General features: G+C 45.6%; 1 protein-coding gene across 3 annotated transcripts in view; it reads right to left on the bottom strand.

The window, feature by feature from the left end:
- The window catches only part of ARHGAP25 (Rho GTPase activating protein 25), an 84,728-nt gene that overhangs the window by 28,211 nt on the left and 30,881 nt on the right, over nt 1–25,636 (bottom strand). The window contains exons 2-4 of one of the 3 annotated variants that reach the window (XM_032352312.1): nt 14,953–15,152; nt 8,209–8,296; nt 3,642–3,758 (exon numbers count right to left, since the gene is read on the bottom strand). In XM_032352312.1, coding sequence (XP_032208203.1) covers nt 3,642–3,758; nt 8,209–8,296; nt 14,953–15,152 — 405 coding nt within the window. Of the gene's footprint in view, nt 1–3,641; nt 3,759–8,208; nt 8,297–14,952; nt 15,546–25,636 lie in introns of those variants that run through there. The other 2 variants (XM_032352311.1, XM_032352313.1) reach the window with 2 other exon arrangements.

Below are 25,636 nucleotides of genomic sequence, written 5' to 3'. Positions count from 1 at the left end.
TTTCACCAAAGCTCACCATTAACACACTTTGAGCGAGATCATTCTAGAGGCAGCAACCCATTTTCCAAATAGTTTCCCAGGTAAGCTGATGGTCACCAAGCAAGGAGGAGAGCCTACGGGAATAGAATCCCGGACCACCACGGGAAGAGAAGGCCATTTCTTCACATCCAGTGCGTCAGGCACTGTTTCGATTCTGGGATACAACACTGAGCAAAACGGAGAAAGAGATTCCTGCCAAGTAGATTGAAGGTTTCCTTCTAACCAGGAGAGACCAACTACGGACAAACGAGTGAAATATTTAGCGAGCTCCTGGAGGATAGTACTGACGAGAAAAATGAAGAAGGAAAGAGGGAGAGGAAGGGTCAAGGGTGGGCCAAGGGAGGCCTTCAGTGTCAGATGGGATGATGATCACTAATGTCTGAGCACAGACCTACAAAAAAGCAGAGTACCAAGCCACACAGCCACACTGGAAAGAGGATTCCAGACAGAGCAAATAGCGATGTACCTGAGGCAGGAACATACCTTGGGTATTTGGGGAAAAGCAAGGCAGCTGTTTTTGGGACCACTGTTGTAATTCAGATAAGATGGTAGGGCAACTCAACGAGGATGCTAGTATTGGAGATGCTAAGAAGAGAGCTTTTCTGGGTGGGAAAGGCCCATAGAAAGTATCAGGAAGAGCTGGAGAGAGGCAGCAGCAGCAGCATCTCTCAGTGACTTTCCAGTGGTTGAGGGGTATGCCCTGCAGATGGAGTGGGTCCAGCTCAGAGGCACTTTCCGAGTATCTACTGTGACAAAGCTGCCTACAGAGGCAGGAGCCCCGGCCCCACTCCTCGGCAGCTGGGCCCCTCGGACTAATCATCTACTTCCTCAGGACGGAAGTTTCCTGACTTACAAACAGGAAGAACAAATGTCAGGCTTGCTTCATGGCCTCAGACTGGGCCCTCTGTTGCCTTAAAATGCCTTCTCCTCCCAAGATCTAGCATTCAGATGCAACTGGAGGCTTTGGGAACCTCTGAAATGCCACGCCAGGGACAAATTCTGTTCTTTGAATAAATAAATATGCTGTACTCTTTCTTTCTCGCCCCTTGGACTTTCCCTGGCCTGCAGGATTTACGCTCGACTGGCTTCTCATGTGGTAGGGGAAAGAAGAAATCCCCACCTGGAGTAGGACCCAGTAGAGCAGCTCCCCGTGACAAGGCTAAGCTGAGCACCATATAAGGCATGGGGGCTATTCATAAGGCAAGCACTGAATGTTGACTCGGAATATGTGCAAAATTAGGCAACATCCACTACTTTTGTCAGCTTGCAGGCTGTCTAAAGCGCCGGGCTGGGGAAAGCAGGAAACGGTCCACAGGACTCGGGGCCAACAAGGAGAGTCACCGCTAAACCTCCCCAAGCTGAACAGCAGAGAAGAGAGCTTTAATCAAAAATCTCATCTTGGACTGATTAGCATAGCAAAAATGAAGTGTCTAGGAACTGGGAAATGGGTAATGGAAGCACGCTCCCCTTTCTGTAACGGGATGCAGCTGTTCGGACAATGGTGGCAGGCACTCTGGAGTTTGGGTGACCCATCAGTAACTTTTTTTCTCCCAGCCCCCTGCTAGGCAGTTCGCAGGCTGCAGGACTGCCTCCTTGGCCCAGCTCCTGAGTCTGCAGGGAGTCTCCTGACCCCAGCTGAGCCAGGTGGGTCTTCTTTCTCAGGAGTTTGGAATGGGGTGGTGGAGGTTGAGCTCAGCCTCTGCTCTGCTTGAGAGAGAAGTCCAGGAAAGCTGGCACAGCTGTCTGGGGCCACGGGCCGGAGGAAGTCCCGGAGCACTGCGAACTTACGCAAACCCAGGCAGGCACGCGGAGAAAAGCAGAATGCGACGCTGCACTGCCCCCAGAGAATCCAAAAGGATAAGGTCTGGGCCCATAGTCCAGTTCTTGGCCCCACCCTCTTGAGTCCTCATGGCGATTCTCCCGTAGTCTCTGGATAGCTACTATCCCAACCCAGTAAATCCCTCTTTGTTTAACATCGTTGCATGCGATTTCTACTTTTTGCAACCAAATAATCCCTGAAATGAATCGATATAACAACATGGGAAAAAGCCTTTAGCTATAAAATAAAAGGTATTGTATATATTCCATGCTTCTGGGGGGGGAAAAAAAAAAGGAACGTAGATATGAATATTACCTGGAAGGAAAGCATAAAAATTCCTCTGCTGGTTGTAGGGGTAATTATTTTCCTATATTTTTTCAAATTTCCACAAAGTTGTTATGGTGCTCCTCATTTCTAAAGGTGCTCATAATTTCTAAAGAAACCATTGGGCAAGCCAATAAATATTTAATATTGGAACTGTAAAAAGCTCCTCCACATGACTTCCAAAATAATAGGCGGCACAGCTGATAAATAATTATATACGGGTATCCTGGAGTTGACAGAAAGTGTGTTCCTAAAAAGCTGATGGAAAGTGATCACTCGAGATGGCCCACATCAGTTCCTCATATTTTTATGAAAGGAAAAACACATGCTGGATTCACCAGTTTTGTCAATTGCAGATGTTTTTGTTTTGTTTTAGATTTTACAAATTTCTATTTAAATTCAATTTAGTTAACATACAAGGTATTATTAGTTGCAGGGGTAGAATTTAGTGCTTCATCACTTACGTAGAACACCCAGTGTTCATCCCATGACGTGCTCTCCTTCCTGCCCGTCACCCAGTTACCTCATTGCCCCACCAAACTCCCACCCAGCAACCTTCAGTTTGTTTCCTAGAGTTAAGGGTCTTTTATGGTTTTCCTTCCCTTCCCCTATGTTCATCCTTTTTGTTTCTTAAATTCCACATATGAGTGAAACCATAAGGTATTTCTCTTTCTCTGACTTTTTTCTTTTTGCATAATACCCTCTAGTTCCATCTGTGTCGTTGCAAAAGGCAAAATTTCATTCTTTCTGATGGCTGGGTAATATTCCATTATATATATATGTGTGTGTGTGTGTGTGTGTATACACACACACACACATAATACATATCTACATATATATGTAGATATATCACATCTTTATCCATTCATCTGTCAATGGACATCTGGGCTCTCTGCCTATTTTGGCTTTTGGGGACGCTGGGTTAATTGCAGATATTTTTTTCACAGCAGTTTCTCCTCTAGTGTGGACCCAACACCAGGGTTGCCAGAAAACTCAAACACATGAGTCCTGGAGCCCAGAAAAGTGCTCACCCTGAATTCACAGAGCATGTGGGAGTGGGACACAGTTCCTGAACCTCCCCCCCAGTCTGACCACCCCAGTTTCGGCCAGCTGCTTCACTTTCTTGTGCTGATCAGCCTCCCCCAGCTTTCAGCATAGATCTTGCCATCACCCTCCGGCCCCACGACCCCATAACGGGGCAGAATCCTTGTGCCACAGAATGTTGTACACATTTGCCGCTGCAGTGCGAAGGGCTGCAGTCCGCCCAGCTAACCTAGAGTTGCCTCTTGAGCTCATGCAGGGAGCGAAGCTAGATACTTGGCAACAAGCATAACCTCAGAGTTGTCCTCTCATGGTCTCTGTTGAACACCATTCAGGGAGGGATCGTGTGTGGAGCTACTAACTCCCCGTCTTGGAGCTGTCACAGACACCTGCCCAGGAAAGCCTGCAGAGTCCTTACCTCCAGAGGGTGTGCCAGCGACTCTCTTAAGGAATTTAACCCACTCCTCCATCTCGGCCTGAGAGCTGGCCATGAGGACATAGGAGTCCTGTCCTGTGCGACTCTGGTCCCATGAGGCTGGAGGAAAAAGTAATAGTAATGAAAGTCTTCGAGTGGTGAGCGGCCGGGACAAAGGGAAGCGAAGGGAAGCCGAACCTCGGTGGCTTCCTTGGTTCAAACAACACAAAAGCATTATCTGCTTATCCTCAAGGAAACCAAACATCGATGCACCCGAAACCCTAATTCCATACATAAACCACTGAACACCCGTAGTTTGCAAGGAGGATGCCTTGGGCTGAGATCTGCTCCTGTGGCGGAGAGAAGCCATTTCCTACCAGAAAAGAAGAGAAGTTCAGGGGGCAGTGTCAGGGTTAGAGAAGAGAGGCTCAGCCCATACAATTCTGAAGACTTCAGTCCATCACACCGTCACCGTCAGCTTCGATATTTTCCTAAGCTACTCATGAGCTCAGCTGTTGGGGTGCGGAGGGTAACAGCAACTCAAGGAGCACGTGTGGGCCTTTCTCACAAAATCAGTGCTTCCCATTCAGAATTTCTACTCCCCTACCTGCACAAGACATTATAAACGGTAGGTTCTTAATCCATAGGTGACGGACAAATGAAGTTTGTTAGGACTTTCTTTACCAATTGGACTTTAAGCCCATGATTATGGACAGACATATGTAATGTTTCCTGGGTTTGTGTTGTCAGACAAAAGGGTGGCAGAAATGACAAGGGGGTGGAGCAGGGAGAGGATGCCAAGAGAAAGAATGAAAGAAAGCGACAAAAAGAAAAAGCGGGTCAGAGAAGGAAAAGAGAGGGCGAAGGAAAGCATCAAGCACAGGTCTTGGGAAGGACAAGAACATAATAGCATTCCCTTTCGATTACAAGTGGCTATTAAATTTCGAAGTGTCTGTGTAAGCACCAACTCATTCTTTTCACAACGTCAAGGCTTTTCTCTCAAAAAGAGTTTGTTCTAGCACCCCAGTTGTGCCCAAACCTGTCTTTTCTCGCAGAGCAACAAAAGACCTTCAAAATCCCTTTGGTTCTGATCTCTTGAACTTAAATTACTATCACTACATTCTTTTATGCTTTGGGACAGCCCGATTCGGAATCCATCCTATCGCTGGGTCCTCAGCTCTTCTGACCAGAAGGGTCAGTCCATGGAGACCCTGACCACTCCTGAGATCTAGGTGTTTCCAGAAGTAAAATGGGAAGTAAAAAGTGGTCAGGGTAGAACTAAAGAATCCTGTAGGAATCACAATATCATTTTGAAATAGAAGGGGCTCTAGTATCATTTCCTCTCTGTAGCTCATGGAACTCAAGTCCAAAGATGCAAAGAGACCTGCCCATTGGCACCCAGGCAGTTACCACCACACTCAAGGTTCAGCCTCTGATCGTTCTGCCAATAATTGCTACTAGCCCCTATGGCTTCCAATTTAACCTTGGCCGAAATTTATCTGGCACCCTCCTCCACCATGCTTATTCTCCAGTCTCTTGTGTATCAAAAACATGCCTTTTCAGTTTACCCTGACTTCTGGGAGGACTTTTAGTTTTGCAGTTAGTTGTGTCTCTCAACTCCACTGAGACACACCCAGCTCTCAGGATACTCCTGACTGGCCAGGGCTTTGATGGACTGATCCTTCTGATCAAAAGCCAATGTCCCGATGACAAGAAGGATTCTAAATCAGGTCATCCCAAAGGGTAAAGAAGGTGAAGCTCCATGATATTAGATAGGTTCAAGAGATCAAAAGCAAAGGGAATTCAAAAATCTTTTGCTGCCCTACAAAACAATTAATGTGGGGCACATTGGAGTGTCTGCTCTATTTAAAATGGTAAGTAAGGGGCACCTGGGTGGCTCAGTTGGTTAAGTGTTTGCCTTCAGCTCAGGTCATGATCCCAGAGTCCTGGGATGGAGCCCCAATTTGGGTTTCCTGTTCAGTGGAGAGTCTGCTTCTCCCTCTCCAGTCCCCCTCCTATGCTCATGCTCTCTATTAATACCTCTGTCTCTCTCTCAAATAAATAAATAAATAAAATCTTCTTTAAAAAGTAAAAAATAAAATAAAAAATAAAATGGTAAGTGACCAGCCACTATCCCCACCTCAACCAGAATTTTTTCTCTCTTTCTTTGCTTTCATTTTTTCCACTACACTTATTCCATCATAAGCAGTCCACTGTCAGTCTCCCCCATTAGACTATCATGTAGGCTTGTTCTTTTCTGGATTCCCGGTTCCTATAGTAGTGCCTGGCTCACAGCAGGTACTCAATAAATCTGTTGTTACATCTCACCAGGAAGTATGAGAATGAAATGCAACAAGAAAAATAACCCTCTGTATCCTTGATGACTTCCTTTGGGTAGAAGGAAAACAGATAGTTATTCTGCTAGAGGTAAGTAGGGAGAGCAAGGCTTGCCCTGAATTTTTGCCTGCTCTAAAGAAAGAAACACATAGCAGAGCTACAAGGAAAGGCTTCTCTCTTAGCAGAGCTACAAGGAAAGGCTTCTCTCTGGGTTTTGTGGCAGTGACACAGGTGATCACAGAGAGAGGGCCCTGAATAGGAAAGACATTTCTCAGGGCCAGCGTCGGTCCCTGAGAATTGTCTTGCCTAAGATCATGACAAAAAGAGGAACTAAAAAGTCTCTAAAGTGAGGCTTGCCTCACTTTTTTTTTTTTTTTTAAGATTTCATTTATTTATTTGAGAGAGAAAGAGACAGTGAGAGATAGCATGAGTGAGGAGAAGGTCAGAGGGAGAAGCAGACTCCCCATGGAGCTGGGAGCCCCATGCGGGACTTGATCCTGGGACTCCGGGATCATGGCCTGAGCCGAAGGCAGTCATCCAACCAACTGAGCCACCCAGGCGTCCTGAGGCTTGCCTCACTTTAAGTTGACTGAAGACTTGAGAATGATGGCTCCTTTAGGAAACCTATAGGAAAATGTTTCCCTACCTTATTACTGCTTTAGAATTGTTGTTTGTTCTTATGAGACACGTGTGTGTGCAAGCACTTGCACGAGCACACCCAGGGGCCTACAAGTGTACATGATAATGAGATACCATAGCCTAGCAATCTTCAAGGGCACTAAGCTTTGGGTGCAAAGCCCACAGTGAATCCGAAGGAAGACCTCTCAGTAGGGTTACCCATAATGGAAAATTTAGGCTTGGGACACACATTACCATGGATGGTTGTATCCCATGAACTGTTCTGGGAAAGGGGTCCTTGGACTAGAGGAATCTTGTAGGAAGAAGTGGGGCTTTCTCAGGGAAGACAGACTAAAAAATAAACTATTCTTCTGAGGAGGAAGAGAGATGGATAGAACTTCAGATTTAAAAAAAAAAAAAAGGCGTGCCCACTAGGGAGGAGGCCACCCAGAAAAGGTGAACTTTAAAAATTGTTTTTCTTTGTTTCCTATAGCAGTAGCAAGTTTCAGGATAGATTTCTACCTTATAATTTCCTCTAGTTATCCCCAAATGTCAAACACTGACATGGCACTAACTATATACCAGTCACTATACCAAATGGGCCAAATCAATTTCATTGTGCCAAATCGAGTTCTTTCTTTCATTCTCACTATCCTCTTCATTGTCTCCACGTCACAGATAAAGAAACAGAGGCAGGAAGAAATGAAATAACTTGATCACAGCTACCCAAATAGAAAGTGGCAGGGCCAGAATTCAGAGCAGGGCAGGCCAACTCCAGACCAGGCACTCTAACTAACCTCATGGCCACGTTGCCTTCTTCATGATGTCTTATGCACACGCTGCCCTGTGCGAGTGGTAAGGAGGAGGTTAAGGGAGGGGTGCATGCTTACCAGTCAGGGGACTGGTGGCCTCCCCTGCTGTGTGGAGTTCCTGGCTAGGCTGGGGCTGGCAAAGGAGCCCGAGACAGGGAGAAGCAGCCTCAGCGTGCCAGGCTCACACAAACACCAATTCCCCTTGAGACAGAGTGGACCAACTCCCCTTAGCCCAGATGCACTTGAAGAAGGGAACTCTACCCTGGGCAGAAGCCGCCTCCAGTACACTGCTAACATGCACGATACAGGACTTTCAGCACCTGTCATGTGTTAAGCACTCAGTAATTCGCGGCTGTCATTTCTTATTAGGTTGTGTTGAACCACATGTGACTGTTGACCTCTCTGTAGCTAACAGAGACTATTTTTGACCTACCAAAATGGCAATTTCACAACACTCGATTTACACTGTAACTGTTCATTTTAAGGTCCCACTCAGCTTTGAAACCGGGCTCCTTTTCGTGAGCAGGGCTGATGTACTTTCCAGAGTAGCGAGCCAGCGTTCAGTGGAAGACGTTGACTCCAAGAGCGCCCTCATGAGATGCTTTCAGGGTCGAACCAAGTGTGTACCCACTTAGTTGGCTGCTAGATAATCAGCTAGTATAGGTTCATTAACTACATCCAGAATGATGATGCATTCTTACTCGGTCAGTCGATTAGCTGGCTGACAGATTCAGCCTTGACTTCTAGGATCCAGAAGTAAGATGGGAATATAATGTAGCTCTTTCCCCACTTTGGTTGCCTACCTGGAATGACTTCAAAGACAAACTTCCCCGCCTCTTCCGGGTTCGTGGCAATCTCCTTGACTGTACTTCCTGGTAGATACATGCAACCCTGAAAGATCAAAAGTTAGCCCTTTAAGGGAAGCAGCAATTTTGTCACCTAAAATTCAGCTGAAGGGCAGACAGGATTAATGATGGGATGGGAGAGGAAGACAGGTAGGTGGAGAGCAACCTGGAAAGCTAGAATATCACTTTCATCCCAAAACAGTAAAAATAAAATGCAAAATATGTTAGTACCATTCATCAAACAGTTACTAGGCACCAGGCTCTGTGCTAAATGCCCTGAATATTTTATCACATTAAATCTTCCTAAGAACTCTCAGAAGGACAGACTGTTATTTTCCCCACTAGAGACGTGAGGAAGTAAGGGTCAGAAAGGTTAACTGGCTGATCTGAGATCACAGCACTAGTTAATCAGAATGCTATGAATCAAACCCTGGTCAGTGGGATTTCAGAATGACAAGTAAGGCTTTACTTAAAAGTCCCACTTACTCTGGGGGAAGAAGTAACCATTAGAGTTAAACGTATTCACACCAAGTCATAAGTAGCAAACTGCAAGACCTTCCTGAAATGAGCACAAGAGGCTTGGACATCATAAATGAAGAGAGGAGAGAGAAAAGCCATAAGAGAGACAGTAGTGGAGGTGGGGACACTGATGGGAAGGGAGGAATGGCCCCGGACAGGGAAGGGCGCCAGCGGCTGTTCTCCCCTACATTGCAAGTCAACAGGGGTGGACTCTGTACAAAGATGGAAGGAGGAGGTCACGTGTCCTCCAACAACGAAGCAGGGCGGGTAGCCAGGGCGGTGGGGTGCCCCAAACAGAGGCTCATAAGAATGAACTGTCACGCTTGCAGGAACAATGTGAGCCCGTTGTTAAACACAGCCGTTATCAAAAGTTTAATGATAGAAGCTTGTGATGAAATATTTTATATTAAAAATAAAGGTAATGGGGGGCGCCTGGGTGGCTCAGTGGGTTAAAGCCGCTGCCTTCGGCTCAGGTCATGATCCCAGGGTCCTGGGATCGAGCCCCACATCGGGCTCTCTGCTCAGCGGGGACCTGCTTCTTCCTCTCTCTCTGCCTGCCTCTCTGCCTACTTGTGATCTCTCTGTCAAATAAATAAATAAAATCTTTAAAAAAAAAATAAAATAAAAAATAAAGGTAATGATACTCAGAGTTCATCACTTCCCAGTCACTTACTGTATTTTACTATTATTTCTGTTCATGTGTTTATTTACACCTGTTCTATCTGTGCGGTTATAATACTATAAAACACTGTGCTTTGTGTCCTTCTTCTCAACTCTGTTCAGTGATGTCATGCTAGAGGCCCGAATCAGCCACGCTGGGGAATTTACACTACGGATATTGGCCAATGCTACATCATAATCAGCTCGGCCACCAGAGAGCAATTTGTGAAACACTTCCCAGCCACCGACAGTCAGCCACCTGCGCTAAGGTCCCAGAAAAGCAGGGAGATGAGCCAAGGGGACAAGGAAGCAGGATTGTCCAGAATGATCATTCTAGCAGGAACTCGAGGGCAGTTTCCTGAGGTTCTGGTTTAAACAATTTCCCTGACAAAGAACCTTTTGGAATGAGTTATATCAAGCTAAGTCAAAGATTTACAAAGCATTAGCCTATTAAAGCTGGACAGACCTTACTGAGACCTCGGAGGGAAAAATGCACAGACTGCCTTCTGTCGAGCCCCAGGCTTCCTGGGAAGCAAACACGGGAGTCCATCAGACAAGAGTTCCATCATTTATTTAATCATTCTCCTTTGTTGGACATTAAGTTCAAACTTTCTCATTATAAACAGCACTGCATGTATCTTATTTCTTTTGGACTATTTCCTAAAAATAAAGTAACTCCATAAGTGTATGATATTTTTTTGGCTCTTAGAAATCCGGCCAAATGACTTTCTAGAAAGATCGTACCAGCTTCTATACATATCATCTGTGTACCTGAGGGTCCTTTTCACCTGCTTGCTCCAAAATTACTGGGGTTTCTGTCTGAGATTTTTTTTAAGGGATAGAAATGTGTGTGTTCTTTTTAAAGTTATAATTAAATTATACCTTATAGAAAGATTGGAAAATGAACAAAAAAGAGGAAAATTAAAAATTGTGTGAAACTCGTGCTCAGAGGAGATAACCACTATTAACAGGTCTGCATTTCTCTCCCAGCCGTTTTTCCATAAATTCACATTCATTCGTTTTTCCTTCAACAATGGGTTAGTTAGATACATCACCCTCCATTGTAAACAGGCCCTTTTTTGCTTTTGTTTTTCAAAGCAATATTATGGATAGTTTTCCATTTCAAAAAGTATTAATTTAGGGCATTACAGCAGACTTGTATTCTGTTGTTTAATGTACAAAAGTTCCTTGATATAACTTAGCCTCACCACTGGGCATTATTTTCAACATCGCTATTATAAACAATACTGTAGTGAAAACATATACAAGTAAATTTAATTATCTACATCAGTCTTGGGCCACCTTGGTGGCTCAGTCAGTTAAGCAGCTGTCTTTGGCTCTGGCATGATCTCAGGGTCCTGGGGTCCAGCCTGCATCGGACGCTCTGCTCAGCAGGGAGTCTGCTTCGCCCTTTATCTCCCCAATCTCCCACCCCATTTATGCTCTCTTTCTCTCTCTCTCAAATAAATAAACAAAATATCTTAAAAATTTTATCTACACCAGTCTTAAGCAGTCACTTTGGTTAAATTCCTAGAATTAGAAATACAGGGTCAAAGAGTTTGTATTTTTTTAAAAAAGCATGTATTACCCTCCAGAAAGGTGGCACAGATTTTCATTTCCATCAGCTCTGCATTATAATAATTCCTATTCCCTGTCCTTACCAACATCAAAATTTCTAGAAAAGCACTGCTAGGGATGGTGATGTCTCATTATATTACATCGCACCGCCTTAATTGTTACTGAGACCGAAATATTTATACACATACTGGGGATTACATTTCTTTGGTAAGTTGTTGGTTTGCATCACTTGCTCACTTTTCTATTGAGCTATTTGGATTTTTTTTAATAGGTTTGAAAAAATACCTTGAATATTAAGAATATCTGTTTACCATTTACACATATACAATAATTTTCTTCTTGTTTGCTTTTTCACTTTATGATGTTGGCTTTTAAGGTACAGGTAGTTTTATTTATGTAATTAAATTAGCCTTTCCCTCGTACTGTCTTTGTTGTTTATACTATGCTTGAAAAACACGTGCCTTCCAAAGATTATGCAGATAGCTGCATTTTCTTCTCGGACTTTTATGAACTCAGTTTTTGGTTTTTTTTTTTTTTTTTTTTACATTTAAGTCTTTAGTCCATCCAGAACCATGAATGGTGTGAAGCATAGCATAGAAATATGCCTTTATTTTTTCCCAAGAATTCAGCTCATGTCGGTAACTTTCATGTCATTTCTTTTTTTTTTTTTAAGATTTTATTTATTTATTTGACAGAGATCACAAGTAGGCAGAGAGGCAGGCAGAGAGAGGAGGAAGCAGGCTCCCTGCTGAGCAGAGAGCCCGATGTGGGGCTCGATTCCAGGACACTGGGATCATGACCTGAGCCAAAGGCAGAGGCTTTAACCCACTGAGCCACCCAGGCGCCCCCATTTCTTTTTTTTTTTAATAATCATATTTTCCTTTCTTTTTTAAAAATTGTATTTATTTATTTATTTGAGAGAGTGAGAGTGAGAGAGCACAAAAGGGAGTAGGGTCAGAGGGAGAAGCAGACTCCCCACTGAGCAGGGAACCCCATGTGGGACTCGATCCCTGGGCTCCAGGATCATGATCCAAGCCAAAGGCAGATACTTAATCAACTGAGCCACCCAGACACCCTCATGTCATGTCTAGATGTTTGCAATATCTATGAATCCCAAAACAATGTTTAATGATAGCATAAGAAAGTGCTTTATTTTTAACAATTTCCTTTATCTTAATGAAATAATTACAGATATATAAAAAGTCTACAAAGATGTCCACTTAACTCTTATTTGTAATAATAGTATAAAAATATCAGCCCAAATTCTCAACTTATTTTCATTAGAAAATTAGTTAAATAAATTACAGAATGTCCATACGGTAGACTATTCTGCCACCATTAAGAATAACATTGTAAAAGAATATTTGATCATCATAATAACAATTCATAAATTGTTAATTTTTAAATTAAAGAATATTATTATATTAATTTGCATTTAGACTAGCTGAGTTCCTAAAGGTATATGTATAGAAAGAACTGGAAAAAGTGAGAATTTAGGTGCCTATTTCTTGCTAATGGGATCATTTTCATTTTCTGCTTTGTTCTCTTCCACATCTTCCAAATTTCCTACCATGCATCTTTTGTAATCAAAGTATCCATATCTATCTACAGTAAGATCTTCTTTCTAATACATTATCATTTCATCCCTAAAAGCTTTTCAAAAGCCTTTTTATATCTGAAATGAGTATTGGATTTTATCAAATGCTGATAATTGTGGTTGAAACCACAATTTAGGGGTTGTGCAGTTTTTCCTTACTTGACTTATTGATCTCGACCTACTGATCTGATGTATTATATTAATAGATTTCCTTAAAAAAAAAAAAAAACCACAAAGTACTTTCATCCTAGAAGCTTTGCCTAATTATCTCAGGCTACTTTATCCCTGGAAGGATTCTGAGTTACCTCCTTCAGAAGCAAAGGAGAGAAGCTAGGACCTCTAATAATTTATTTAATCATTGGCATCAAGTTTATGCTTTCACAAAACATTTTTTTTTACACGTGCTTCATATCGTTGGAGCCTGTGATAAGTGCAGGCCAGATATGATTGTCTTATTCTACAAAAGAAGAAAGAGGAGCCCAGAATAATTAAATAGTTACCTGGCCAGTTTCCTGGGAGAAGAGCCAGGGAAAGAATACAAGCTTGGACATGTTGTACCTCTCACCGTCTATACCTTGGGGAAGTAAACCCCACTGAGCTGTCCTTCCTGCTGATGGGGGAAGGCTAATGCCTTGGTGCCACCTCCCTCATTCTGTGGATGGGAAGACTTGCTGCGTCTGCTCCTCACGCACCAGTCGCCACGATCTTGGCCTATAACTGCTTGGCTCTGATAGGGTCTGGGTTGTTCATAAAGTAAAAAGAATTCTGGTTACCATGCATGGGTCACTGAGCAAGAACACAGTCTGTGGTGGGGTCTCTGGCCCATCTTTAGCCTTTGCAGTGACAGACAACTCGAGGGAAGGGCCTGGTTAACCAGGTGCTGCTGATGTGTCACAGATCCCCAAGCTTATTCTTAAAGAGATCTGTCCTCTTCCAAAATTACTGTCTTGTTTCTTTACATTCCCAGCCATCCACCCTCAATATTCTTACTCTCCTTGAGGCTTTTTTTTCTGGATCCAGAAGGTTCTAGAGTCTATCTTCCCTAATAAGTTCCTTCTGGCAAAGCCTGTTCTTCCACCATCACAGACGTGAATCTGGATGGGTGGCCAGCCGTCTTGGATGCTCCAAGACATGGAGTTTACACCTGGGGTCCCAGGGTAATTGTTAATAGCACGCCTTTTCACCTTCATGTACCATCATGGCCAGGAGGAATCACTAGTTCCAAGATTAAAGACCAAAGTCTTCTCAGGCCCCATCCACTCCATCTGGAAATCCTGTTTGCTGTACTTTCAAAGTATACCAGGAACCTGATCACTTTCCTCTAGCCCACAATCCCCCACTGACATTCTAAACAATATAACCTCTCCCCTAGGTTACCCTCGTGCCTTCTTCCTCTGGCCCTAAATCTATTTTGAACATTGTAGCCAGAGCCATCTTTTTAAGCATAAGCCAAAGAAATGACCCCTTTCTGCTAAGAACCCTGCAATGCTTCCCCATAGTCCTCAGCATAAACTCTCAAGTCCTTCAGTGGTCTTCTTCTTTGCTATCTTCACTATGATCCTAGACCCCGCTTTCCCCTCACTGACCCCACCCCCTCTGATCCCCTCCTTCCCTAGCTCTGGTGCTCCCACACTGGCCTCCTTGGTATTCTCAGCGCACCCCAGACATGCTCCCCCATCGGGCCTTTGCACTGGCTTTCCTCTCTGCCTGAAGTGCTCCTTCACCAGAGATCCTACCTGGCTAACTGCCTCTCCTTAATCATACTGCCCACCCTTTGTAAAATCATATCAACTCCCAGATGCTGGATCTCCCCTTAAACCATTCTTTTTTTTTTTTTTTTTTAAATCTCATGGAACTAGTTATTTTTTTAACAAACCACATACTCTCCTTATTTATTATTTTCTGTCTGCCCCCTTATTTTCTAAGTTCCACACACAGAGACTTTTATCTGTTTTGCCTTCTGGTTGATTTCAAGTACCCCAAACAATGTCTAGTACATATTAGATGCCCAATAAATGTTGGCCAAACAAACAAACCAATTTGCCTGAAGGCAAATCCGCTGTCTCGGAGCCTTCGTGCTCAGCGTCACCATCAAGACAGGATCACCAGCCTTCACCTCAAGGCTGAGTTTAGGAAGCTCCTCAGTGCTCCCCTCAGGGCTTCCCAGAGGAGGAGCCCTCTGTCCTCTCTGCCACTCAGTTTATGGATCTAAAACCCGGTGGGAAGGAGAGAGGGGATGCCTCTGGGATGGGTGCACATCTAGCCTAAGGAGAAGGCCTGCAGGTGTTTCCTTCACCTGAGCGCAGGCTGACAGCCCTGCCGGTGGGGACCAACAGCCTGGCTGGTACCTGCGGCTTCGTGTCCTCTTCGTCCTTGTAGAAGAAGAGCTGCTGTGCCCTCAGCACGAAGTACCTCTGCTGCCAGTTCTTCACGATGGACCTCTGCTTCTTCAGCCAGCCCATCTTGATGGGCCTCTCCAGCGGGTTGGGGGCGGACAGCTGGTGGAGGGCAGCCATCTGCTCGCCGGTCATCACACTCCTGGACCGAGCTATGGAGAGGAACAGACAGGCAGGCTGGCTCAGGGACATGAAGCTGTGTGCGTGGGAGGAATGGGGGGGCGGCGCCGGGGCCACGGAGGAAGCCCCAGGGGGCCAAGAGGCTGGCTGCGTGCACCCCAGGCGAGCCGGGCTCAGGGGGCCAGGCCTGCAGGAGGGACGAAGCCCCGAGCGGCCGAAAGGCAGCCGAGCAGCCTGCTCCGGGCACGGGTCGGCCAGGGACCGGGAAGCCGGTGACAGCCAGAGGCCCGATGCACACGCAGTCCGGCGCCCGGCGCCGGCCCCGTCATTCTGCAAAGAGAAAGGCTGGCTGGAGCCTTCTGAAGAGGAAGTGGCCGCAGCATCTGACAAAAGGTGCTTCCTTTTTCCTGCGTGGGAGTCGGTATCTGACAAGAGAAAGAGAAAACAGTGCGCGCTCGGAGGGCTCGGGGAGTCCTATGCGGCTGCAGAGGCAGCCGGAAGCTGACCGGGCACTGGCCCTAAAGCAGGAGCTGGGGCCGCCTGACGTCCCTCTCCCGCGGAACCCGAGCCCCCCGCCCGCTCCACGCCCCCACCGTGCAGGAGGCGGGCACCTCCAGAAGGCTCCTGCCCAGTGTCACCCATTGCCACTCTGTCCCCGGCCCTCTGAGAGTGTTTACAGCCCTTTTGCTATATACCAGGCGCCATGCCATAGCTGCCTTCCGACCACGGGATCAGTCGGGTGGGCTGTTCCCTGCGCTGACGACACACAGGGACCAAAGGAAACCATACCCGCCAGCAGAACACAGAACGGGAATTTGAATCCAGACCCTCATGTTTTCATACCAGAGCACTGCCGTGTCTGGATGAGGTCCAGGTGTCCACAGCTCGTCTCCAGGGCAACTCCCAACCAGGATAACTGTCCCCTCTCCTTCCCTCCACAGCAACAGGTCTGCAGGCCTGTGGTGCGGCTGGATATATCCTCTGATCCTCACCTGCTTTCTTTCCCTGCCAAGTCTACAACGCCCTTCTACAGAGGTCCACCACATCGAACACCAGACCCCGATGATGGGCCACCCCCCACCCCCAGCACCCACACTGCCTTCTTGCTGGAAGAAGTCTCTGTCTTACAGCCCCTTTCTTCAGCCTTTGTGGGTCCCCATTCATGATGCCGCAGAACGCAGCCAACCTCACTCTGACCAGTTTCTCTCAGGCTGGCTGGAGACCAGTCATTCCTTTCCTGGTTCGTGGGCCAGTATACTACTTCTCTGAGCCTCTCAGTTTCTTCACTTGTTAAACTAGGGCAGTAACAGTCCCTACCTGCTCTTTGGAATCACAGTGGAGATTAAACAAGCTAACATATATAAACACATAGAACTTGGACATATGTAAGTGGTCCAAGATAAGCCAATTACTTGTTCATTTTATCAACAGGTGACTTTGCTTCCACTACAAATCTGGAGATCATCTCTGAGAGCTTCCTAAAACTTCCCTGTGCATTTCAAAATGTCACTCCTTCCTCAAGCTTCCTCTAGTCTTTCACTTCTATCTTTACTGTATTGAATTGATAACTTTTCCCTTTGCTTTTGATTCTTTTCTTTCTGTCTCCTTCTAGGCCTATGGTTTTCAAACTTTATTTCTGTTCATGCCATACTTTTAAGTACCAGAATTTTATATGGCACCTCAGACTAATCGTATTCAGAGTGATCACTCTATTTATGTGTTTTACCCTTGAGTCCTACATGGCTGTCTGAAGACAACTATGCTCCTTTGATCCTCACAAGGAATTTACGTTCCTGTCACATCCCTTGTAGCTTGTAGTCACCGTCACCTCCCACCAAGGACTGGAGAGGTCATACTAGGTTGGACACTGGGACAAGGCAGTTGGTTCAACCTCCTCTTGGGCAGACATCATTGTAACAGTGCATAAACTCGATTGTAGTAAGAGGTAGTTTGACATTTTGATGGCAATTTGGCAGAATGCTTGCAAAGGGTTTGCTTTATATCACTGTCTTCTGGCACCCCAGTTAAGAATTTTATCTTAACTTATTCCTCAGTTAACCACCATCTTCATGATCTTCCACCTATAGCTCAAACAACAGCCACACTGAGGCTAGTCACGTACTCTAAGGCAGTGTACATGATCTAAGGGGATAATAGGAGTTTCTCGGCCGGAATACACTGGGAAAAAAGCATTTGAAGAACCAGGTACAGCTCTGTGTTCTCTCTGGGTCGAGACTGTAACTTGTGAAGACTCCTGTCTGTCCTAGAAAGAGGGCAGATAGTAGATGACAAAGAATGGTTCACACCCACAATCTTTAGAGAAAGTGGAGGAGGGAGGCATTCTGGCAAATTCGGGGGTTCTCTCCTTCACCTCAGTAGACTCAGCATAGCCAGGCCATTCGCCTGAAGTTGCACCACACTTGAGAGGGAGACTTACCATTCTAACAGGGCCATAATGAAGAAGCATCCCTTGGCTTCCAGGCTGATGCCACCAAACGAAGCCAGCCGAGGAAAGGAGAGAAACAAGGAACAAGAAACAGGCGGATGCCACATGATGATTATGAGGACTCGGGCCTCCTGAGCCACCCCCAGAGACCCCAAGAAATTGTTGGTGGGGGAACCATGGTGGGAGAAACTAAAGGTGGATGGGGGAGACAGAAGCCAAAAAGACACTGTAGAATTAACTCAAGCATGGAACTTGGTTGCTGGGATATTTTTCTGTGGTTAATTCTGCGAAGTTTTTATGCTTTGTTGTGGCAAAAACGATGACAAAAACAAATACACAAAAACAAAACCTCCTCTAGAAACATCTGTGCATTGTAGAATGGCCTGGCAAAGGCAAGAGGAGGCCTGAGGGTCTTTTAGTCTTGGACCTGGCCAACAGGGGCTTGGATGTCCCTGTCAGGGGACTGGACTGGTAGGCAACCACCTTTTCTGCCTACATATGGTCAAGGCTTTATCTAACATCATTCATGCTCCAGAAATTATTCCATTCACCCCTACATCCACCCAGTTTCTTGAGTACCTATTATCATCCTCATTGTGGGTAGTTTGACTATGCACACTGGGTCATGCTTACAAGTTGGAGTGTGGATGGCCTCGCATAAGCCTCCACACTGCCAGAAGTAGCCCCAATGTCACTGGTAAGGTGACATTTGGGCCTCCAGTGAGCCAGTGACTAAGCAGGGAAGCTTTCTGTCCCACATCAGACCCGTCTCCCACCTTAGCCTTCAGCATTGCTCATCAGTCAGACCTACCCTGAGATGATTCAAGTATCAGGGAAGGAAGCCTGGTGGGCTTTGCGTTTGACTTGTTTTTGGCTAAGTTTCCTTGTTAGTTCCTTTGAACAGTCTCTCCTCTTTGTGGGTGTGACTTGTTCCCAGATAAAGTAAACAAAGAAATCTGTTACTATTAATGGAGCTGTTTCTCATAATGAAAATAATAACTGAGATAAGCTTCACTTGTGAGCCAGTCACTGCACGAGTGCACGATCCCAGCCCCGTGGGAAGGAGATCTGAGCCAGGCTGTGGGCTGGAGAGGGGGCTGGAGAGGGGGCTGCAGGCTGACCAGAGAAGGCAGGAAGTCAGAAGGCAGTTGCTAAGCATTTACAGAACACTCTGGGGAAGTGGGAAGTGGGGGCCTCAATAAAGTCAGAAACCCACCCTGACTTTAGGAGAGAGAGAAAAAAGAAGCTCCTCAGACTGTGCTATCCAAAACAGTAGCCACTTGCTATGAGTGGCTATATACATGTAGAATTAAAATATGTTCCATTTACTTCCTCAGTCACATCAGTTACATTTCAAGTGCTCAATAACCCCATGTGGCTCATGGCCACAGGACTGGACACCACAGATAGAGAAGATTTCCATCATCACAGAAAGTTCTATTGGTCAGCACTTCCTGCAATCGGAGTGTTATCGTTACTTAGCATGAGACAAAAATGGTTATAAATGGTGGGGCAGCATTTCATCAAATAGAAAATCAAGCTAGAGATCCCCGAGAAGACACGGTTTCGGGTGGCAGAACGAGCAGCCAGCCTTGATCTGAGAGGTAATATGAAGCCACTTGACGTACCTTGGCAAGGGAGGCCCAGAAGAAAATATAGATGAGTTCTAGAATAGTTCTGTGTATACTGAGTTTTAGGCTGCAGTCTGGGAGGGCACCAGAAAGAAAAGAAGAGAAATGGGAGAAGTACCACATGCCCAGAGGATTCTGTTTCTGTAGTAGAAGTTAGCTACTCTCTGCCCCAAATTAGAACAAGAGAAAATTCAAGAGAGAAGTATAAACAGAGAAGTCAGCTTGGGAAGCACTGTCACTTCCTTTCTTCATCTTCCCATCTTCTGACCCCTAATCCCCAAAGTAATCAATCACAAAATCTTCCATGGTCTACTTTTGAGATATTTCTTCTATCTGCTCTCAGCTCCACTGCAGTTTAGATTCCATTTAGATGGGTCCAAATGTATAGGTGAGATGCTGATAGTTCATCCAAAGGTGGGTATTTTCTCAATGTTCATACGAGCAAAGCATTAGTCTGGGAACCATGTTAAGTGGCTTTGAAAAGGGAGTAGATAATACATGCTTTACCCCCAGAAACCTGAGCTGCAGATCTGTCTGTTCAACTGCCTACATGTACTTCAATGGGAATCTCAAGGTCACCATGTTTCTAGTGAAAAGTACTACCTTCCCCTGTTCCCTCCACGGTTCCCTTCACCTTACACCCACCAACACACCCAAACCTAACCTGCTTTACCTCCACAGATCTCCATGATGTGCTGTGAGGGATGTCTTCCCAGCTAGCCAAACAAAGTGGAAAGTTGCCCCATTTCACAGTCACCACAGTCAACAACTCTCAGATCCAGCCTTCCTCTCTACCCACCCACCTCCCTGCTTTTGTGGGCCCTTCTATTCTCCCCCTAGATTTCCACAAGAGTTCCCTTATATGTCTCTTCTACCAGTCTCACTTCCAGTCCATTGGTGACATTGTCTTTGACATGGTCCCTCTAAAACACAAATCTGATCATGTTATTCTCTTGCCTAAAGCCTCTGATAATCCTCCAGCACCTTCATCACTAAAAGATATAAGCTAGTCCTTCAGTTTTCCTCCTGCATTTCCTGCTCCTTCTCCACACACATACTGCCCTTCCTTCATGACAACACACTATTCTCTCTGTTGGAATATTCTCTCCACCCACCCCAGTGTGATCTCTTGGAAAGCCTTTGCTCATCCTTCAAGACTTACTGCAGGCCACATCTCCCATGAGAGGCTTTCCTAGCCTAGCCAGTCTCGCTCCCTGGGCTCTGATCCCTCCTGACTGAGGACATGTCTATCAAAGCCCTTCTCATCCTGCTTGGTCCTTTCTCTGCCTCCCCTCCCCACATATGCTCTAAGGAGATAAAGGGGCTCTGCCTTTGGCCTTGCTCATTCTCGTACCCCCAGCAGCTAACACAGTGCCTGGAAGAGAAGGTAGGCTGAAGTAGCAGAGGGCACAGGCTTCTACATGTGTAGCGTTAGATGAGTCATGTTCTATCTCTGGGGGTTGGTTTCCTCCTCCGTGAAGCTGTGATAATGATATGTACCTTGTGGGTGGCTAGTCTATAAGAATCACTATGAATAATGTTAAGTGGAGAGGCCTAAGCTACTGTCTGCTTCTTAGAGCATGAGCATTAAGGGGAGGCTATATAGAGGCCATAAAATGGACATAAATGAGAGAAAAGACAGAAGAGATGAAAAAGAGAAGGGATGAAAGGATGGAGAGAGAGAGAAAGAAAAGGAAAAAGAGAAGACGAGCTGGACATTATACAACGTTCCACGTGCAAGTCCAGATGTCTAGTTTGGACGGTGGCAGGGCAGAAGGACAGACTAGGGTAGACAATTGTGAAGGAACCCTCAGACAAGGAGGAGTGGGAAGCAAAGACTCATGTGAGACTTGGGGTGACCTCAGGTAAGGCAGCCTTCTCCATCCGTGTTTGCCTTACATTGGCTGAGCACACATGTGCACCAGGAACCATGTCAGGTTCTGGAATATAAGATCAACTGATGTAATCCTGTCCTCAAATAGCTCATGGGTCTGGGAGACCTGTCCATAGAGGCAGAGAAGGCGATCAGAAGACAAAATGGATTTGAGCAGGCAGGGGAATCCCCTTCTGGGCCTGATTAGATGTAAAGCTGGACCAAGAGCTGTGGACTTCACCAGAGCTCTGGTGTTGACAGGTGAGGCCTGGAGATTAAGAAAGAGATCAGAGGGAAAGGTGCAAGTGAAAACTGGGAGATGGGAGTTACGTGAAAATCTCAGATCTGAAAAGTAATGCAACAGAGATTCAGAAACCAAAGAGAAGGCTGGGCACACAGGACACCAGCACAGAGAGAAGCATTTTTAACTTGAGGCTATGGAGATAAACTTATATATGAGATGGAAGACGTTGCTATTTTCCTTGGGCCCTTAAAGAGAGCTTGCAGCAGATCTAAATATGGGGAAGAGGAAGCAAGAAAATCCATTATCACCAAGAGTTTGGGGATGGACCAGGGGCTGCTACCTGGAAGAGTAAAATCAGAGAACAGAGGTTGTCATCCTGTGGTAAGCAAAGATCCAGGGTCAGTTCAGGCCCATTTCACATCCCTGGGCCAGGAACTGTCCTTGGGGAACACATGGGACCATTGAGTGAAGAAATAGGTTCCTCTGCCTCTGGTTTGGGTAGATGCAGCCACACAGCAGGGTAATAGTTTGATGAGAGAAGCACCAGTGGGTTTCAGTCCTACTCAGGCTTTCTGCCAAGGCCCTTGTATAGTGCGCTCTTATACAACCTTCCACGTACGGCAAGAGTTTACTTAAATATATAAGGTACCATTCAAAAGCAAGACGTTCTTTTAAAGGAGTGTTTGAGTCTCTGATCTCAGTTTTCTCTCTCAGAAAGGTATACTTGACTCCAAAGGTGGGCTGAAAGCCCCATAGCCTCAAGGATAAACATCTTTGAGCTTTTATTGCATGTTGGCAGGTGATAAGTTGCTAGAGCTACAAAGAGGTTCTTGAGAGCAAGAAGTACCATGTTTTATTCATTTGAGTATCCTGAGCACCCTCACAGTGTCTGACTCAGAAAAGTTAACTGGGAGGAATGAAGAAATGAGAGGGGTGTATGTGTGCATGTGTGTCTGAGTGTGTGTGTGTGTGTGTGTGTGTGTGTGTGTGTGTGTGTTATGGAGAGAAAATAATATTGTATAATGCTCAAATAAAATATTCATAACATGGATTCTTAACCAAAAACCTAGTCTTTCTCTCTTATCTCATTTATTAACCAATCAGAAAAATTAATTGGGCATTTCTTATGTGCAGGGGACAGTGCTGGATAATGGGCAGGGTTTAAAAAAATAGAAGAAACTCTCTAGATTAATGAACTTGAGATTTGTGGGGTTTCGAGTATTTATTGTGCATCCCGGCATACAAAAATGCATTCTACCACCCCCTGTTTCCCCAAACCCAGTCCCATTTCTTGATGATTTCAGCCCTGTCATACTCCCCTTGTATAAAAATAGGGGGATTCCTAGTCAGTCATGAATCACAAATTATTAAAGGAGAGATGAGCATTTAGTTGAGGCTTTCTTTCTGGTAAGATCAGAATGAGAAAAGAGTAACACTGATAAGCAAATTGGAATGGAAGCTCAGCCATCAAAAAGTAGGGTTCCAGGGGCAGGGAGTTCAACCAACTTCTTCACCAACCTAAACACACCTCCTAGAAGAGCATCTGGCCAATTGAAGTTTCCTAATAAATATCTATTAAGTGAATAAAATCAACATTTTAGAATGAATTGCAAGCCTCTATCAGGCATATATGCAACAAATATTGGCCAGTCTACCTATTCATGGGATTTCTAGATGTGTTCGCATGTGTCCACTCAAGCAGAGTGACCAATAAAAGATTTAAACCCTGATCTAATAATGATGCACATCAATAGTGATAGATTCATTAAATATTTATCATGTGCCAGCCACAGTACAAACACTTCATAAATCTAACTTCATTTAAATCTCATGGGAGGGCGCCTGGGTGGCTCAGTGTAACCCACTGACTTCAGCTTGGGTCATGATCTCAGGGTCCTGGGATCGAGCCCCACATCGGGCTCTCTGCTCAACGGGGAGCCTGCTTCCTCCTGCCTGCCTCTCTCCCAGCCGACTTGTGATCTCTGTCTGTCAAATAAATGAATAAAATCTTAAAAAAAAAAAAATCTCATGTGAACTTTGTGTGGGAAACACCATCTGTCTTACAGACAAGGTCATCTCCATCTTTCAGACAAGGAACTGAAGTTCACAAAAGTGAAATGATTTGCCCCAGTTTTACTGCTAGAAGTCTGATTTCAAAGCCCAATACCACTCCCTAGGTTACAGCGCCCACAGAGAAACATGTATTCTAGGGGTAAAGCGAGGCACCTAAACTGGGAATCAACATGTAGTAGTTGCCAGGTTCAGATGGGTAAGTGGGAAATGGGCAAAGGACCTTTGCCTCTGGGTAAGGGACCAAGGCCACTATTCCCAACCCATCACATGCGATACCTGCTTTAGCCTCTACCCATTTTGCCTCCATATTATGCATAAAAAGTGTTGTGCTACTTTTCCTGTACACGGTAGGCTCTGCAAGCCTCAATAGGTCTTGGGGGAAAAAAAAAAAAACAGTGACAAAAAATGGTACTGAAACCTCCAGCCCATCACTGAGGCTGTGCTGACACCCTGACAGGAAAATGAACATATTAGGTAGTTCTGCCATGTCTTACCAGTGCGCCACCCATGCTCACTACAGGAGACCTAAGGATTCTTGACCAAAGGCCAATGTGGCCAAGGTGTGGAAGGGAGGAGCTAACCCACGCCAGCCCAGCACTCAGGCCCACACCACAACCTATGGCTGGCAGCCCAACCAGGCTGAGGATGCAGCTGCTGGGGAGCTGGGCAAAACACCAGCCTCCCATCATCACTAACTCCCTGATGAAAAGGGATCTGTACAGCCTTCCTTAGTCCCAGCACACATGCATGCGCACATGCATGCACACATGCGAACACAGACTTGCCTGTCCCATTGCCAAACCATGGGAACACGGCCCCCACCAGAAAATAGTTAGGTCTTCTAACTACAGAACCTCCAGGCTCACTTTTTTTATTCCTTTTCTCTTTTCCCTCTCCAAGGCAAACTGCTCTCCATTTTTTTTAAAGATTTTATTTATTTATTTGACAGAGAGAGATCACAAGTAGATGGAGAGGCAGGCAGAGAGAGAGAGAGAGGGAAGCAGACTCCCTGCTGAGCAGAGAGCCCGATGTGGGACTCGATCCCAGGACCCTGAGATCATGACTTGAGCCGAAGGCAGCGGCTTAACCCACTGAGCCACCCAGGTGCCCCACTGCTCTCCATTTTAAAGCATTCACTATTCAGGGACCTGGGGAACTTTTAATATCTTTTCACTTTCAAAACCTGACATTTAAACTTTAGGAAAAATGTATCCTGTGATTACTCTCCTGGATTTTTCTTTGAATTCTAAGTTTCATTTCTAATTTTAGTATGAAAAACCGGACCACCTGCAAAAACCAACAAGACCTAAGACTGAGGGCAGCCAAGGGGATTGCTCTGTGCACTTGAAAGTAAGTCACACGGGCTTCCCTAGGACACTCACTCATGAGACAAATTTATAAAACCTCATTCAAAGGGCGATCTTAAAGTCATCTTCTGAACACCTGTCTCCAAACCCAGTAACTGAGCAGGTTGACTCTTCCTATGTCCCATAGCCTGTAGAAATGCCCTTCACTGGTTGACAAGTAAAGATTTTGCCCTAGAAGAACAAATTCTGTTTTGGAAAGACACTTAGCCCAGATCACTGTCCTTTGCAGGAAGAGGTTTAAAATGTGGTCTCACTAGCAATATAAACGAGAGAGAGAGTTAGACAAGAGCAAGGTGGGGGTGTCAGTGAGAGGGAGAGAGAAAGAGAGAGAGAGAGAAAGGGGGTGGAGACAGGGCAAGGGAGGGAGAGAATCAGCTTCCTGTTTCTTGGGCTTGCAAGGTCTTCTGCGCCTCCAGATTCTCTCGGCCAAGGGCACCTTTTCAGGGCCACTGCTCTGGTGTCCACATTTTGGAGCTTGGCATTTCTTAGGAATTGAGAGCCCAGTTGCCTCCTGGGGGTGCATGTCTCCATCTGTTTCAACACTTCAAGCCCCCCCCCCCTTCTATCTTTGCATAACAGGAAGCCAAGCGTAATAACAAGAAACTTGCAGAATTGTGAATGCTTCCTACTCAGCACTGCTCGGGCTGCCTCTTCCTCAGCACAAGGCGAAGTGGAGATTTGGCAACTGGGTGGTAAAAGTATCTTGGGTTGAACAGGTGGTTGTTTGTGGACGGACGCTAATTGCCTTCCCAGACATCAGTGCAAGGAAGGACTTTGCATCATGTAGGACTGTGGGACAGCTAGCAAAGGAGTCTCTGCTGGGTGCTCACATGGTGTGCCGAAGCAAGAAGGGCCCTGGGAGAAGTAGTGACCCTTCCATTC

The sequence above is a fragment of the Mustela erminea genome, chromosome 7 (assembly GCF_009829155.1).
Source record: "Mustela erminea isolate mMusErm1 chromosome 7, mMusErm1.Pri, whole genome shotgun sequence".
Classification (NCBI taxonomy): Eukaryota; Metazoa; Chordata; class Mammalia; order Carnivora; family Mustelidae; genus Mustela; species Mustela erminea.
Note: the sequence above shows the minus strand (reverse complement) of the source record. Positions and strands in the feature narration are given on the sequence as shown.